Source organism: Rousettus aegyptiacus, unplaced genomic scaffold (genome assembly GCF_014176215.1).
Source record: "Rousettus aegyptiacus isolate mRouAeg1 unplaced genomic scaffold, mRouAeg1.p scaffold_m13_p_3, whole genome shotgun sequence".
In the NCBI taxonomy this organism is placed as follows: domain Eukaryota; kingdom Metazoa; phylum Chordata; class Mammalia; order Chiroptera; family Pteropodidae; genus Rousettus; species Rousettus aegyptiacus.
The window spans coordinates 5,024,203-5,039,505 of NW_023416306.1; the positions used below are offsets into that span (position 1 = coordinate 5,024,203).

The 15,303-nt window shown below is 56.2% G+C and overlaps 1 protein-coding gene across 2 annotated transcripts in view; it reads right to left on the reverse strand.

The window, feature by feature from the left end:
- Positions 1 to 5,352: 5,352 nt before the first annotated feature.
- The window catches only part of PRRX2 (paired related homeobox 2), a 38,979-nt gene continuing 29,028 nt past the window's right edge, over positions 5,353 to 15,303 (reverse strand). The window contains exons 1-4 of one of the 2 annotated variants that reach the window (XM_036217883.1): positions 11,236 to 12,238; positions 7,824 to 8,011; positions 7,032 to 7,210; positions 5,353 to 5,821 (exon numbers count right to left, since the gene is read on the reverse strand). In XM_036217883.1, the coding sequence (XP_036073776.1) occupies positions 5,686 to 5,821; positions 7,032 to 7,210; positions 7,824 to 8,011; positions 11,236 to 11,491 (759 nt within the window). In that variant the 5' untranslated portion in view covers positions 11,492 to 12,238 and the 3' untranslated portion in view covers positions 5,353 to 5,685. Of the gene's footprint in view, positions 5,822 to 7,031; positions 7,211 to 7,823; positions 8,012 to 11,235; positions 12,239 to 15,303 lie in introns of those variants that run through there. The other variant, XM_016133805.2, reaches the window with a different exon arrangement.

Here is a 15,303-nt window from a genome sequence, read left to right on the forward strand (position 1 = left end):
CCAAGACGTTGTGTAGCTTCACTCCTTAATGTCGAAAATAATAGGGTTTTCCTTTCCATTTTCCAAATATAAAATGATAACATTGAATTCCTCTTTTTCGAACAGACAGATCTCAGACATGCTGATGCATCTGCTAGAATTTAACTTGTTGCTTGTTTGTTTTTGTTTTTTAAAGTTGACACTGTATCGTAACCCTGGCTGCAGTGGATTTGCACTGGCAGAGGGGGTCGGGCGGGGAGGATTTGCTGGTGGGAGACGGTGGGAGGAGGGAGCATGGTGGGGAGAGGGACCTGAGTTGTCAGGATTGTCCGGAGAATCTGGGCTGGGGGACGAGGGAGCTTGAAGCTGGACAGGGAGGGCAGGACTAGATTTTGGAACCTCAAACACCTGGTCTAGGTGATGAAACTTTGCGGGGGAGGCCCTGGGGAGCTGTAGGAGGACTTACGTAGGGGAGGGACATGATCGAGGCTGTTTTAGGGTAGTTAATCTGTCGGCTTGTGCAGATGGCGTGGAAGAAGTTACCACAGGAGACCATTACTGCAGCCTGGCGGGTAACTGGAGCAGAGGCTTCTGTCTCCTCCGTAGTGGGTCTGGGGGTTCCTTGGGTATGCTGTGGGCAGGGCAAGGCCAAGCTCATGGTGGACGTCCGAGCTCCACTTGCATTAGTTTAATATGTCATGTAATGAGCCACCACAAATGTAGCAGCTTAAAACAACATCAGTAATGATCTTGTAGTTTCTGTAGGTTAGGAGTCTGGGTGTGGCTTAACTGGGTCCTCTGTTCAGGGTCTTGCAAGGCTACAGTCAAAGGGTCTTCTAGGATGAGATCTCATTGGAGCCCAGTGTTGTCTCCCAAGCTTATGTAGACTGTAGACAGAATTCAGTTCCTTGCAGTTGTAAGACTGAGAGCCTCAGCTGCCCGGGGCTGCCCCCTCCACGGGGACATGGCTATTTATTCAAGGCCGGCAGGAAAGCAGCTCTGTGCTTCGAATCACAAGGAGACGTGGACCCTCTTTTAAAGGGCTCACCTGCTTAGGCCAGGCCCACCCGAGACCATCTCCCTTTTGATTAAGTTGAAGTCAGTTGATTAGGGATTTTACTGACATCTCCCAATCTCTTCATCTTTACCAGATTCTATTGTTTAGACGCAAGTCAGAGGTTCAGGCCACACTCAAGGAGACGGGAGGACACAAATGAGTGGCTCCCTGGGGTGGGGATCGTGGGGCCATCGTGGAGATACGCCGCCACACCACCCCTCAGGTCTTCCGATTTCCAGGTGCCCACTCCTGACCCCTCATCATCTCACACTCGACCCATTGCCACCTCTCAGACGTGAATGGAGAGTTAAGAAGCTCTCAAACCCACTCTCTCTCGCACTCACGATACAAAAAGGGGGTTATGGATGACCGCGAAGCTTCCAGACCAGGACTGGTGGTGGAGTAACAGGCACTGGAGTGGAGAGCTTGGAGTGGGGACTGTCACTTACCTATAGGGAACGAAAAGACACGTCCAGCTGTGACCGAGGCACCAAGGGACACAGAAAAGGGCCGAAAGCACATTTTAAACCTTCGAGGGGCGCCTTACGTAGTTGAGATTACTCCCTGGGCCGCTTCTTTTGGGTTTCTATCAGGTTATTAACCACGCGACAGAAAATATGGAGACAAGTGGATTGTGAGCCGCTATAAAAGTTGAACGATTTACATTTTCATTTGTCTTCCCCAATCTTTCACGTTGCACGTATTAGATGCGCGATAAATGTCTTGGCCCACAGCTGCCTCTCCGCCTTCCACCCTCAACCCCAATTTCGGACTATTTCTCGAAGCGGGACTTAAGGGGTGGCACACCTGGTGAGAGCGTGCACACGTCGTCAGGGCTGTTGGCACATTTTCCGGAAGGCTCGGCTCGTGTTGATTTTCCCCGCTGTGACCCCTGCTGGTGGTTGGGGATTTGCTCGTTTCTTTGTCTTTCACCGGAAGGCTGGGTCAGGAGCCTGCTGGCAGCCGGGCGGGGAGAGGGCGGGTGCTCTCCCAGCTCCGCGCCTGACAGTGTCCCCTCAGCGCCCCCCAGGGGCTGGCCGCAGAGGTGTGGGAACTGGGGGCACCATTTTTGCTTTGTTCCCCAACTGGTTCCCCCAAAGAATGTGGGCACTGAAGGGACAAGAGGACAGCCAGGCCCCCCACTCCCCCGGACGAGGAGTACTTTGACCTCCTCAGACTCCACCCCCTCTCTGTTCTCCTCCACCATAAACACCAAAGCGCCCATCGATGGAGGGAGGGTAGCTTGTGCCAACAACCCTGGGAGGTGGCTTCTGTTATTATCACCACTTACGGAGGGGGACAATGAGGCCCTGAGAAGTGCTTTGCCCGAGGGAAAACTCTGAACTTTATTTCTCAGGTTTGGGGGTTTCGCAAGGGCCAGACGGCCTCTCTTTCCATCTCTCTCTCTCTCTGTCTCTCTCTCTGTCTCTCTGTCTCTCTGTCTCTCTCTCAGTCTCTCTCTGTCTCTCTCTGTCTGTCTCTCTCTCTCTCTCTCTCTGTCCCTCGTTCAGTTCCTGTATTTCAAACAGAAAATAGAACCAGATCCAGCGACACCCTCTCCCAAACTCACGAATGGGACTAAGGGAGGCAGAGAGGAGTCCCAGCCTAGGATGGGGCCTCGGGTACACTTCTCCTCATGGAAAATTATATCCCGGGCCGGGCGCCCAGAGAGCTCTTACACAGCCCTGCAATTAGGGTTACGATGCGGCTGCAGCGTTTGGATGTATTTTCTTTGACAGGGAGGGCCGCCGCGCCCCCTCCCTCGGCTCTCCAGAGCAACATGTGCGAACGATTAAGCCGGCTTGTTTTTTCTAGAGTTCTCAGGAGGAAGTGACATTGACATCCTCGCGCCCCATGGCAGGGCCAGCGCCTCTGTGGGAACCGGGCCCCCGGCTTTTTCCGAAGCTGGCATTCCTGGGTCTTGCCTTCCAGGCCTCAGCCGGCGCCCCGCCCCCGCCCGGCGTGACTCCATCCCTGCCACAGGCATGCCTAACCTGGCCATGCTTCATGTCACCCTCCCTTTGGATTGCACACAGGCCGGATGTGCCTCCGTCGGCACTCTGGACCGCTGGCCGGTGTCCGGGTGGGCCTGTCCACTCGATCGCTCCCAGGGCAGTGTTTTTGGGGAGGAAACTGCTTTTCCTGGCCCCCACGGGCCAGCCCTTCACTGGTGCAAGTCCCCTGGGTAGGGGAGGACCCTGTGAAGGTCTTTGTGAGGGAGGATCCTGCTCAGATCAGGATGGCCCCGGCTCTTGCCTGGGTGGAAGGGCAGGCCAGCATCTTCCAGAGACTTCTACCAGGCAGGCCTCGTTTCCAGGGTTTCTTCCTCCTGGGCACTTCCATGTGTCTAAGCCAGATCCTGGCCCCCTGGCCTCTGCCTTCTCCCTCGGCCTGTCGTTGGTCACCAACACCTGCCCCTGCTGTGTCCGGAGCACCCCACAGATCTGTCCATGCCGTCCCCATCTGGTCCAAAGCTGCTGCCTCCCCTCTGCCCGGACCTACGCCTCAGCCTCCCCAGGGATCTCTCTGCCTCTGCCCACAGGCCAGGGTGCATGTCCCTCTCCCAAGCGAATCCCCTCCCTGCCTCTCCGAAGCCCGGATGCTGCCCAAACTGTTCGGCGTGGCCACACAAGCTTGTCCTCACCTTCGTCCTGTGCCAGGCAATCCAGCCCCGGAACTGGCCCCAAGAGACAGCTTCTGGCTTGCCCCAGAGCCTTCGCACATGCTGTTCCCTTAGCCAGAAACACTGCTCTCCCTCCTCTCTTTGTTTGATGAACTGTGTCCTTCCAGGACACCTCCTCCAGGAAGCCTGTCTGGATGTCTTAGACCAGGTTGGGGGGCCCCTGCGTTGGGTGTGTTCTCTGCAGCCGAGGAACCCGTGCCAGTTCTCTGCTCTCTCCTCCGGGCCTGGGGACAGGGCCCGGCATACAGCAAGCGTTTCATAATGTTTGTTCAGTGACAAATGGCAAATGGAGGCCTAGAGAGCACTTGACTGAGCAAGGAAACTTCGGGCTGTGTCCCCCGCCCCCCATCCAGGGGTCGGTGGCTCCCCCGCTCCAGCCCCACCTTCGCGGTCAGCTGGGCCTGAGCCAGCTCGACACAGCAGCAGAGCGCCCCCTCCCACGCCTTCTGCTGGAGGCTGCGCCTCCGTCACCCTGCTCGGTGCCCCATGCTCTCCTACTGACCAGAGTCCCAACCCTCCGGCCACAAGGAAGTCACAGGGAGAGTGTCCCCAGGGGTGTCTGCACATCTGCAGGGGGCCGAGCTCCACCCTCAGGGACCTCGTTTTCATGGTGGAACTCTAGGCAGGGTACAAGGAAGAATCTCTAGGGGTGACTTGGGGGAGAACGGGGAAGAGCCCTCCCCTTACCCACGGTGCAGTCACCATACCTTCTAAACAAAAATGGGGACCATCTCTCATGCGAGGATTGTCACGCGGCCTGTGAGCAGAAACGCTGGCACTTTGGGGGGCACTCCGATGCGGTAGGGGTGGGGGAGACTGTAGAATATCGACCCCCTCAGGGTGTGACCGCTACGTCATCATGAGGGCCACCCTCTGCAAGCCGGGGAGTGCTGTCCTAATCCTGGGGGCTGGCTGAGGCTTTCACCAGAAATGATCTCTTACCTTCCCTGGAGGGTATGCCCCTCAGAAGGGGCGGCATGGGGCCAGGTGGAGGGGGCTCGCCTCTGACCACTCCCTTCACCCCACTGTTTTCCACAGACTGCTCACAAATGATGTCATTGCTTGGTGGCACATGAGCCCTCTGTCACCCCCAGTTACCATCTGCAAAAGAGTGGGTTGGGGGACTTGAGAGAAGCCCTTCTGGTGGTCTTGGCTGTTAGGACCACCTGTGAGCCCACCTGGGACCTCTGCACCCCCACTTTCTGGGCCATTTGCCCAGGCCCCTCCAGAGTCCAATGCCCAGAGGGGGCACACACTTTCTGCATGCCCGGAAGCAAGGGATTTAATTTCAGCATCTCCCCCAGTCCATGGCTTCCCACCCTGCCCCCTGCCACAGGGCAGATGAGACACTCCCTGACCCGATGGGAGTGGGGGGGGAAGTCCTGCTCAGAGTCACCTAAGCCCTTGGATACTGTTGGGCCTGAGGTAGGTCTCCGTCCTTCCATCCTGCTCCCCACCCCTGAGACTCTGTGGGGTGATGGAGTTCATTCATTCGAAGGAAGACACAGGCCAGAGGGCGGCTGGCCCCGCCGGCTGCCAGCCCAAGCCGGGCCCAGGGCAGTCCCCGCGGCGGCTGCAGGCCAGAGCAGGCCCGGATGGCCAGCCCTGAATGGGTCTGCTGCCTTCTACAACATTTTTGGGCTTAAAAAATCTTTATTTCTTAAAGACAAAAGCTATTTGGTTTCAATACACAAAGTGAGTGAGGTCCTTGGCGAGCTCCTGCTCCTCCTTCTGGCCCAGCCCCTCCGAGGGTAACGGGCCGGTGTCTCCAGTGGCCGTGGACGAGGGGCCGAGCCCGGCTTTGGGCGCCTTAGCAGCCTCTCGGGCCCAGGGGTCCGAGAAGGGCCAGGAGAGCCCAACCAGCCTGTCCTGGGGGCAGGGGACAGGGGGTCACCCTCCCATGCGTCTGCCCTCTTTTCTGCCGTTGTGGACCAGGGAGGCAGCTGGGTCCTGGCGGGGCCGGCCGTCAGTTCACTGTGGGCACCTGGCTGTGGTGCAGGCTGAACTCCTTGGCCTTGAGACGGAGGCTGGCGATGCTGTTGGCCATATTGACCCCCGGGGTCGCGGGGCTTGAGCCTCCAGGGCTGTAGGGTGGCACCGTGCTGGGGGCAACAGAAGACACAGGATCCATTGGTGTGGCTGGCAGGCTACCCGGGGCTGAACACTTCCGGCTGCCTGTCCTGGATCCCAGCCCCTGGCCCTCCTGCTCCCCTCCTCAGCTTGCTCTCCTGGGAAGCCTTCCCCCAGAGGTGGGGGTGACCCAGGGCTTCGGGATTTGGGGAGGAGTCAGAAGTGCCCACAGCTGGCACTGGGACATGGAGCCACCACCGTGGGTTTGTGGGCGTACCTCACTGGAGCAGGAGCTTCCCGAGAGCAGGGCCTGGGCCCTGTTCACCCCCAGCACCTGCGCTGGGCCTGGCGTGCAGCAGGATGGAGCTGAGTAAACACACACCTGTATTTAAGGATGTCTCTTGGCGATTCTGCTGCCCCAGGACAGGGCAGGGAGGAAGCTGGGAGAGCTGTGAGGCTAACGCGGGCGTCACAGGCACTCTGAGCTCACCTTCAGCAAGACCAGGGCTCCGGCAGAGCTGCTCACGTAGACTAAGGGGCGGATGGCGCCCGCTACAGTTGTGGGGAACAGAAACCCCACTTCCTAGCACCTCCTCTCTCTTCCATCTCACCCTGCCACCTCGGGGCCTTCTTCCAGCTTTAACTAGAGAAAACTGCCCCAGAACTTGGCTCTGGACCCGAGCCAGGGCCCCGGGACAGGGAGGCTCTCCTCTCCCCTCTCCGAGCCTCAGTTTCTCACCGGGAGCGCCAACATGGGGTGCCAGGGCTCTCATGCCAGCCTAGAAATCCTCCCCGCGGGTTTTCAACTTTCTTAGGAGTGACGTGGGCTCTTTACTTCCCGTCCAGACAGGCCTCGTCTCCTCGCCCCTTCACACATTCACCCGCACATTCATGTGCGCACGTGTGCACATGCACACACCTCCTGTGCGCGCACACAGGTACATGCACGCACACTCACAGTCATGCGCCCACATGCATGTGGAAATGCACACACACTCCTGTGCATACATGTTCACATGTGTAGCGCTCGCACATGCTCTTACCACACCCACGTGCACACTCACGAGCACACATGCACACACCTGCCCATGCACCGCTTGGTGGACTCTAATATCCAGGGGGCCCTGGGCACCCCCCGCAGCTCTCTATAGATGCTCAAAGGAGTCTGGGCCCTGACACGCCCCACGGGATCCCCTGGCTGCGCCCCACCCCCACCCCACCTCGGGAGGTTCCCGCTCTCACCTGTAGGGGGACGAGGTCGTCCAGGACAGATAGTCTGGGCTCAGGGCGGTGGGCCGGGGGGCCACGGGCTGCTCGATGGCGGCCTCCTGGCTGTAGGACTTGAGCAGCGAGGCGGAGCGGTTGGCCAGCATGGCCCGCTCGTTCCGGCGGAACTTGGCCCGGCGGTTCTGAAACCACACCTGGGGGTGGGGAGGAGTGGGGAGCAGGGTGCCGCGGGCTGCGAAGGGCACCCAGGGTTTTTTGGACCCAGTGTGTGTCCACCAACCCCGGACCGGCAGCTACACCTCTCTGAGCCTCAGTTTTCTCATCTGCGAAATGGGGGTGACCAATGGCGCCTCGTGCTGGACAATGGGCACGTGAATGAATGAAGGAATGAGTGAGCACTCACTGTCCGCGAGGCTGTAGTAGGAGAGATGCATGCTGGGCACCCGGCTCAGAGCTGGCACACAGGAGCTTAACACTTTAAAACGACTTTTATTTATCAAAACTCTGTGTGCCAGGTACTGCGCTAAGCACTTTACAAATATATTAACTCATTTACTTCTCTGAAGAGCCCTATGAAGTAGAGCCACGTGATGCTCATTTTGCAGAGAGGCGCCCCTAAGGTGCAGAGAGGCTCGACAACCTGGTCCGGGTCACCCAGCTGGGAAGTGGCAGGGCTTGGGCGTGAACCTCAGCCCTCCTGGTCTCAGATGCTCCTGCTCTTAAACACCTCACCCGGGCAACTTCCTACCCCTGGGTGAATGGTGGCTGCGCGGTCCCGCGGGCGGCCCAGGAATGGGCGGCGCTCACCTGGACGCGCGCCTCGCTGAGGTTCACGCGCCGGGCCAGCTCCTCGCGCACGAAGGCGTCGGGGTAGTGCGTCCGCTCGAACACGCGCTCCAGCGCCTGCAGCTGGCTGCTGTTGAAGGTGGTGCGGTTCCGCCGCTGCTTCTTCTTCCGCTTGGCGGCGCCGCCGCGCCCGGGACTGGGACACTCACCTGCGGGAGGAGGAGGAGCCCGAGAGTCAGCAGGGCAGAGGAGGACAGCGCGCGGTGGGTGCCTGCAGCGCCGCCAGCCTGGACGCACCGCCCCCCGGACTCCGAGGCGCCGATAGGTCACCCACTGCTCAGACACACCTGCTCAGCAGTTAGCACTGAGCTCTTAGGTCTCCCTCTGCAGGTGGATGGTCCAGCCCCAAGAGCAGGAGCACCTCCCCTTAATTCCCTCCTTCCTTCATCCATCCATCCATTCTTCAACACGTATTTCCTGAGCGCCTGCCGTGGCGGGTGCACTGCTAGGGCGGGGGGAGGGGGATATAATGGTGAACCCCGCCCCTAACCTGTGGAACCAAGGGACAGGCACCAGTGCGATGAGGGACAACTGACCTGGTTAGGAAGAGCCCAGGAGACACCTGAGTGTCATCCGAACCTGGTCCAGGCCCTAGGGCATGGTAAACATGCCATCGATATTTGCTGTTGAATTATCAGAATACGTAACAAAGAGCAGTAAGAGTCACAGTTCCAAGGGTCCGTGGAACGCAGACTGCAGCACCCACAGACCATGGGGTGCTCACAGGAATCCGTTATCCTCATCGCTATTTCCATATTTAAATTTTATGGGAGCAGAAATGCTGACCCTTCGCCCCCCAGGGATCAGCTCACTGCCCACTCCTCCAGGGAGCCCTCCCTGACCAGGTGAGTCCACATGGCATCCCCCCCTCCCAGCTTCACTCACCCAGCGCTTAGAGCCCACACTGCCCAATTCGGCGCTTCCTCGCGTATCCGATTCTCTTATTAAAATGCATATTTTAATAATAAAGTAATATCAGTCACACCAACAGATTCAAACAACGCAGAAGGGCATGAAGTAAAACCAAATACTCCCCTCTCCCCAACTCCACACCCCACACTTTACAAGATTACAAATGCACATTTAAAAAAAAAAAAATTTATAAGCATGAGATCACGCTGAACACGCTGGTGCTTCGACTGGCCTGTTTCTGTTTAATAATATTCCAGATACCATTCCACCGAGCACAGCGAACTTCACCCTCTCTCTGGATCGTTGTCCATAACTCACTGTTCCCTCCGTCCCTCTCCCTCCGCTTGCAAGGCCCCAGCTCTTAAATTACTTCTGACTCCAGCCTTCCAGCACCGCTTTCTGTTTTGGCAAATACAATAAAATACATATAATGGTTCCCCACCCTCTCCTTTCCAAAGGCAGCGGCCCACAGACTCTTCTGCATCTCACGGTTTTTTCTATTCGACGATATATTCCGGGGCTTCCTCCGTCCAGGGCGCGGAGGTCACCCTTGCTCCTTTTCACGGCCCCGAGGCACCGAGCTGGGTGACGAGGGCACTGCGGGTCATTCGCCGCAGCCCTGGCGATGGGCGCGCGGCGTGCTCCACGTCGTTGGCCGCCAAAAGGACAGAGGAGTGAAGAAGCTCGGGCAGACACGATTTTCTGTTTTTGCCCGTTGCATACGTGGGGCCGAATCCTGGAGAAGTAGGGCCGCTAGGCCAGGGAGACTACGCTAGATGTGGACGAATTCCCCCGGGAGCCTTTCCAGCCAGCGCAGACTGCAAGGCCTGCCTTGCCCAGTTCGGCCAACAGAAAATGTCGTCTTCCTTTCGGATTTTAGTCCATCCCTTGTGTTTTTGCTACTCTAGTTGCACATCCCCTTGGTACATCCTACGTTCTTCTCACGGTGCTGGCCATTTGTTCCGCCGAGCATCTAGAACATTCCAGGCCCTGCAACGAACACCATCGACCTCTGCTTTCAAACAAGCTCCTGGGTTAGCTGGGTTTACTGACTCTTGAGCAACCAACCGATTCGATCTGTGGCTAAATTGGTCCATGAGACTGGTAAGTGATTGATTGTAGGCGGAGATGGGAGTAAGGGGCAGGGGGCGCTGTCAGGCGGGGATCATAGAGCATGCCTAGCGAAAGATGACCTCACAGCTGGGTTTGGACCAGTGTTTCTTAATTGAGGGCACTTTTGCCTCCAGGGGACAGCCGGCCATGTCTGGAGACCGGTTTGATGGTCAGGGCCAGGATGGAATGGGTAGAGGCCTGGGGTGCTGCTGAACACTCCTCGATACACTGGACAGACTCCCACATTGAAGAATGATATGGCTCACGATGCCTGCAGTGCCAAGGGTGAGAAACCCCGGCTTAGACGGATCCCAGGAGCTTATGCTCAGTGCTGTTACTTGCAGACACATGGGACACAAAACGGGGTGGGTAAGAAGTGGCGGAGAACACAGAGTGGCCCCACGCAAGCCGGGCTCCTCTCCGGGACTGGCTCGGGCTTCACTCCTCACCCCTTTCCTCCAAGAGAAGGTGAAGATGGATAAGAATGTCTGGTGCCTGCGAATGTCTCTCTGCCCCCGCCCCCAACGGGAAGAAACCTTAAACCAAAACAACAAGGGCCCTTGTGCTGAAAATCGGGTGGTGACCAATAGCCCGGGCGGGACAGAAGCTTCTAGAACATCAGCCATTGCAGAGCTGATGTCCGCCCCACTTCAGGCAACGCTGCTTGGGTACACACCCACCGCAGGAAGCATTTCAGCCAAAAAAAGGAGACTTTTGGGGGAAGTTTCTGAGCAATTTAAAACAGAGGGGGGTTAAATGAAAACCATTTTTGCAGCGCTCACCCCGCCGAGTGGGCACCGGAAGAAACGACCCCACTCTTTCTCCAAACTATGAGGTGACTTGGAGCCAAAAAAAATGAAAACTCTCACACGAAGGCATTTAGCGCCACTGCCACGCCCAGACCCTCCCCGCCCCCCGACACCAGCTGGTCTCCACCCTCCAGGGCAACTGGGATGGGATGCGCTCAAAAAAGTTGCTTTGGGCAGGAGTGGCTCCCAGGGCTCCGCGTGCTTCCATCCACTAAGTCCTCATACCCGCCCGTTTCACTCACGGAGAAACTGAGGCTCTGAGCAGCATGCCCACGGCCACGGATCTGCGCTTGGAATCTACGTCCATGGGAAGGCTCGGCCGGCCAAGCCTGTGAGCCTGTCTTGGAGGAGATCTTCTCCCTCCGCCACTTAGCTCACCTAGGGAAGGTGTCTTGCTCTCAGTCCCAGCTCTGGGAGACGTCTTGGGGAGGGTCTTCAGGTTCGTGTCGTCTCGCTGGTGCGTAAATGCCCCCAAGTTCCCATCCTAGCCCGTGGGAAGGGAGCCCTGGGCACCTCCTTGTTCTAAAGGAAGACCTCACCTCTGGAAGCTGGGAGGGCAGGGGCTTGCCCAAGGTCACACGAAGGCCCTGTGAGGAGCCGAGTCGAGTCCAGTGCCAGATGCATAGTAATTGCTCCATAAATGCTCGCCGCCCTTAGCATCGTGGCTTTGCGTGCCGCTTGGTGCCGAGGTTGAGGACGTCTCCGAGGTGACCCAGGACTGGAACCCACAGCTCTGGACTCCGCCAGTGCTCCAGGGCCAGCCTCTGCTTCCCAGCGGATGTGCCTGATACTCATTACCGTAACTTCCTGAATCACCTCCCGAGAAATGCAGTGTGGTGGGCGTGTGTCCCTCTTGGGAAGCGTTTGAAAAACACTCTCAGCCTCAGGCCAGCTAGCGCTGGGGCCTGCTGGTTCATGTTGGGCTGTGCCAAAAGTTTCCTCTTGGTCAATAAAAGTTCTGCTTTTCTCTGGGATTAAAAATAAAGCCTGAAACCACACCTCCGTTTACACTGGCTGTTTAGATGCTATTGTGAGGGGCCAGATTAGGGAAGAGATAAATGTGTTCAGATGGGGGAGGCCTGCCACACTCTCTCTCCCTTCAAACCAAAATTACTTCGTCCCTGATTCTATTACAATGGGGAAAAAAATGACTGATGCACAGTTTTCTGCCATTAAATTATTTCACACATACCATTTATTTGGCTGACTGCAGGCCAAAGACATTTAAAAACTGTGCTCTCAGCCAAATGATCAAGTGTTCCTGGCTCCTTTCCCCCCGCACCCATGGTTTTTCTTATTCCGTGTAATTTAAGGGCCTAAATAGTCTGGAGGGAATTAACTGCAAATTCTTCCCAAGACAAATAAACCTGGCCTCTTCGTTTCTGCCTTCCTCAAGCTGTCGGGAGACACTCTCTGTTTGTTTTCGCTTCAAATAGTCAGTTTGCTCCTGACCCTAGGGCCGCAGAGAGCTCCAACCCAAATAAATAACTTTTATTAATTAGCATTTATTCTGACCAAATAAGCTGCCTCCCCCTCCCCCCAACGCAATTTCTGCCAACACGTTCGCAAAAATAAACAACGGTCCCCAGGACCTTGATGTGGATTTAACAAATTAACACTGGTCCTTGGTCAAAGGAGCTTTGGAGCTGCAGAAATATTTATAGCCAGGAAAGTCTTAGGAAGGAAGTGGAGGTGGGGGGTGTGGAGAGGCCAGCAAAGACTTCGGGGCGCCCCCCTCCCACACACACACACACACACACCCAGGTCTTTTGGGAAAGATTTGGGTTTCTTTGAAGGACCCCTGGGAGAAGGGCTCAGGCAGGAATTCTGGAAACTGCATCCTCAGCCTCCTCAGCCGCTGCCAGGGGCTCAGGGTCTAAGAAACGACCAAGAGGAGGGATGCTAAAGGCAGCCAGGCATTTCTGGGGCTGGGGTGTGAGGTGCAGTTCCTGGGCATGCAGGCCGGGGGGCTTCCAGGAGGAGGAGGCCTAGGCTGTGAGATCTGTGAGAGCTGGGCCGGGGTCGGGCCTGGCACTGAGTTGGGTCAACAATATCGGAAGGAAAAAAGGAAGGAGAAGAGGCATGGTCCCTGGAGCCCTGTGGGGAAGAGAGCGTGGGCTTCCGGGGGCTTCCCCAGGAGGCCAGCCCCAACCCAGCCAGAATCCCACGCAAGGGGCTTAAGAGCTGGTTTCATCTCTGGCCAAACTGGCCTCCGTCCCGGACACTCAGGGACTAGGGACAAGGCTTGAAGGAGGGGTTCGGCTCCTCTGGTGAGATGGCACAGGCAGACTTCCCAGCATCATGTCCCAAGAGGCCCCCAACAGCCTCGAGAGGGACGGGCGGGGTTGTCTCTGCCTCACAGAGAGGGCTGAGGGAGGCCCAGAGAGGGGCCAGACCTACCCAGGGTGACACAGTGACTAAGAGGCCACCCACTGCAAACCTCGGGCCCTTTCTTTCCTCGCCACACCCCTGCCAAGGACAACGGAGGGAGGAGTTAGCCCCAGCCCTGGGCGAATTGTCCGTGAACACAACAGAAGGATGGAGCCTTTTTCTTGAAGGCCTTTCTCGTTCTAGCCACTGAATGAAGCCACCTGGGCCACCCCAGTGGGCAGAGCCAGGACAGGGGTCCTTAGACTGTCTCAGGGCTGCTGTCAGGGTTCACAGCCTCCCCGAAGTCAGTGTTTTGAGTATGGAATGAATGAACAAATGAATGAATGAAGGAACAAAGAAGCACTGGAAGAGTATGGGGACATTTTGGAGCCTGCCCTCTGTTCTGGGCTGTCCCCGGGTCCGGGGGCCTCCCTACAGAGCCATAAAGGCCTGGCCGGTGCTGAGTCACATGAGGTCATGTCCACAGGAAGGAGAAATGGGCTTGGGGCAGGAGAGTGGGAGGGTCAGCCATTGCCCGCCACTGCCCCCCACCCTTCCAAGGATTTTCACCTCCTTAACTGTGAACAAAAACCCAAGACTTTTGATAGCTATCGGTCTGGAGGAGGAGAAAAGATCTCAGGAAGGAAGATGAGGGGGGAAGGTGCCCCACGCCCCCATGGCCTCACGGGCCTCAGCGCAGCGTGTCAGAAGCCAAGCTCATGGGCTACCCCAGCCCGGGACTGCTGCACCCCCACCTCCCCAGTCCCAAGGGCAGCGACTAATGTGGCTACAAGGAGGTCTCAGCAGGCTCGAGCTGATGCCGGAGCCTGGAAGAGGCTGGAGAAGGCTCCAGCATGGCTCCTCAAAACGTGGGTAGATCCTTGGAGGCAGCCGTAGTGCATCTGGGTCTCTTTGGGGTCTGGAGCCTCTTCCTGACATGCACAGAAGACCTGGTGTGCTGCCCGCACTTCTGTGGGGCCCCTGGAACCCCCAAGAACTGCTAGTGGAGGGGCCAGTGCACCAAGAGGGGATCTGCCTTATCAGATAGCATGAGCTCCAACCCGCCTCAGGGCCTTTAAACATGCTATTTCCTCTGCCCGGAGCAATGCGCCCTTTCTGCCTGGCAAATGCTTATCCAGCATTTAGTGGGAGCCTACATTTTCCGCCCTGAGAGGCTTTTCCGGGCCCCAGATCAGAATAGGTCTCCTTGTTATCAGCTCCAGGGCCCTGTCCCTCTCCCGCACATCTGTAATTGAGTCATTCTTGTGTTTTTGGTATCTGCTTCATGCCTGTCTCTTTTGTTGGAGTCTAACCTCTAGGAAGGTGGAGACTAAGTTTGCTTTGCCACTGCTGTATGCCCAGGACTAAGCAAGAAGTGTGGTTTGAAAAATATTTCTGAATGAAGGATTATATAAGTGAAGGAAGCCTCATTTCAGAAAAAGATGCGATGTCTCAACCTCCGAAGCCATTTTTCTTTACCCTCAACAAGGCCAGACAATGGTTTCTCAGAGGTGATGGCAAAAGTACAAAAAGACAAATCAGACATCACCAAAATTAAAAACTTTTGTGAACACGATTAAAAGTGAAAAGATAACCCACAGAATGAGAACAATATTTACAAACATATGTTTCGTAAGGTACTTGTATGCAAAATATATAACAAACTCTTACGAGTCCACAATAAAAAGTCCGATAATGCAATTTTAAAAAGTGAGCAAAGTATCCAAACAGACATTTCTCCAAAGAAAATATACAAATGACCAATAAGCACGTGAAAAGATGTATGACATTATAAGCCATGAGGGAAATGCAAATCTAAACGACAGTGCGATACGACTTCGTACCCCACTAGGATGGTTAGAATCAAAAGCCAGATAATAACAAGTGTTGGCAAGAATGTGGAGAAACCGAACCCCTCATTCACTGCAGGCGGGATGTGAAACGGTGCAGCCGCTTTGGAAAACAGCCTGCAGTTCCTTCGAAGGTTAAATACAGAGCTATCACACGACCCAGCAATTCCGCTCCTAGGTATCTACCTAAGAGAAATAAAATCATATGTCCGCGCAAAAACTCATACCCGAATGCTCATAGCAGCGTTATTCATAATAGCCAAAACGTGGAAACAACACAAATGCCCATTGACTGATGCACAGATAGACAAAATGTGGTCCATCCACACTACGGAATATTATTCGACTATACAAAGGAATGAAATACTGATCCACGCGGAGACATAG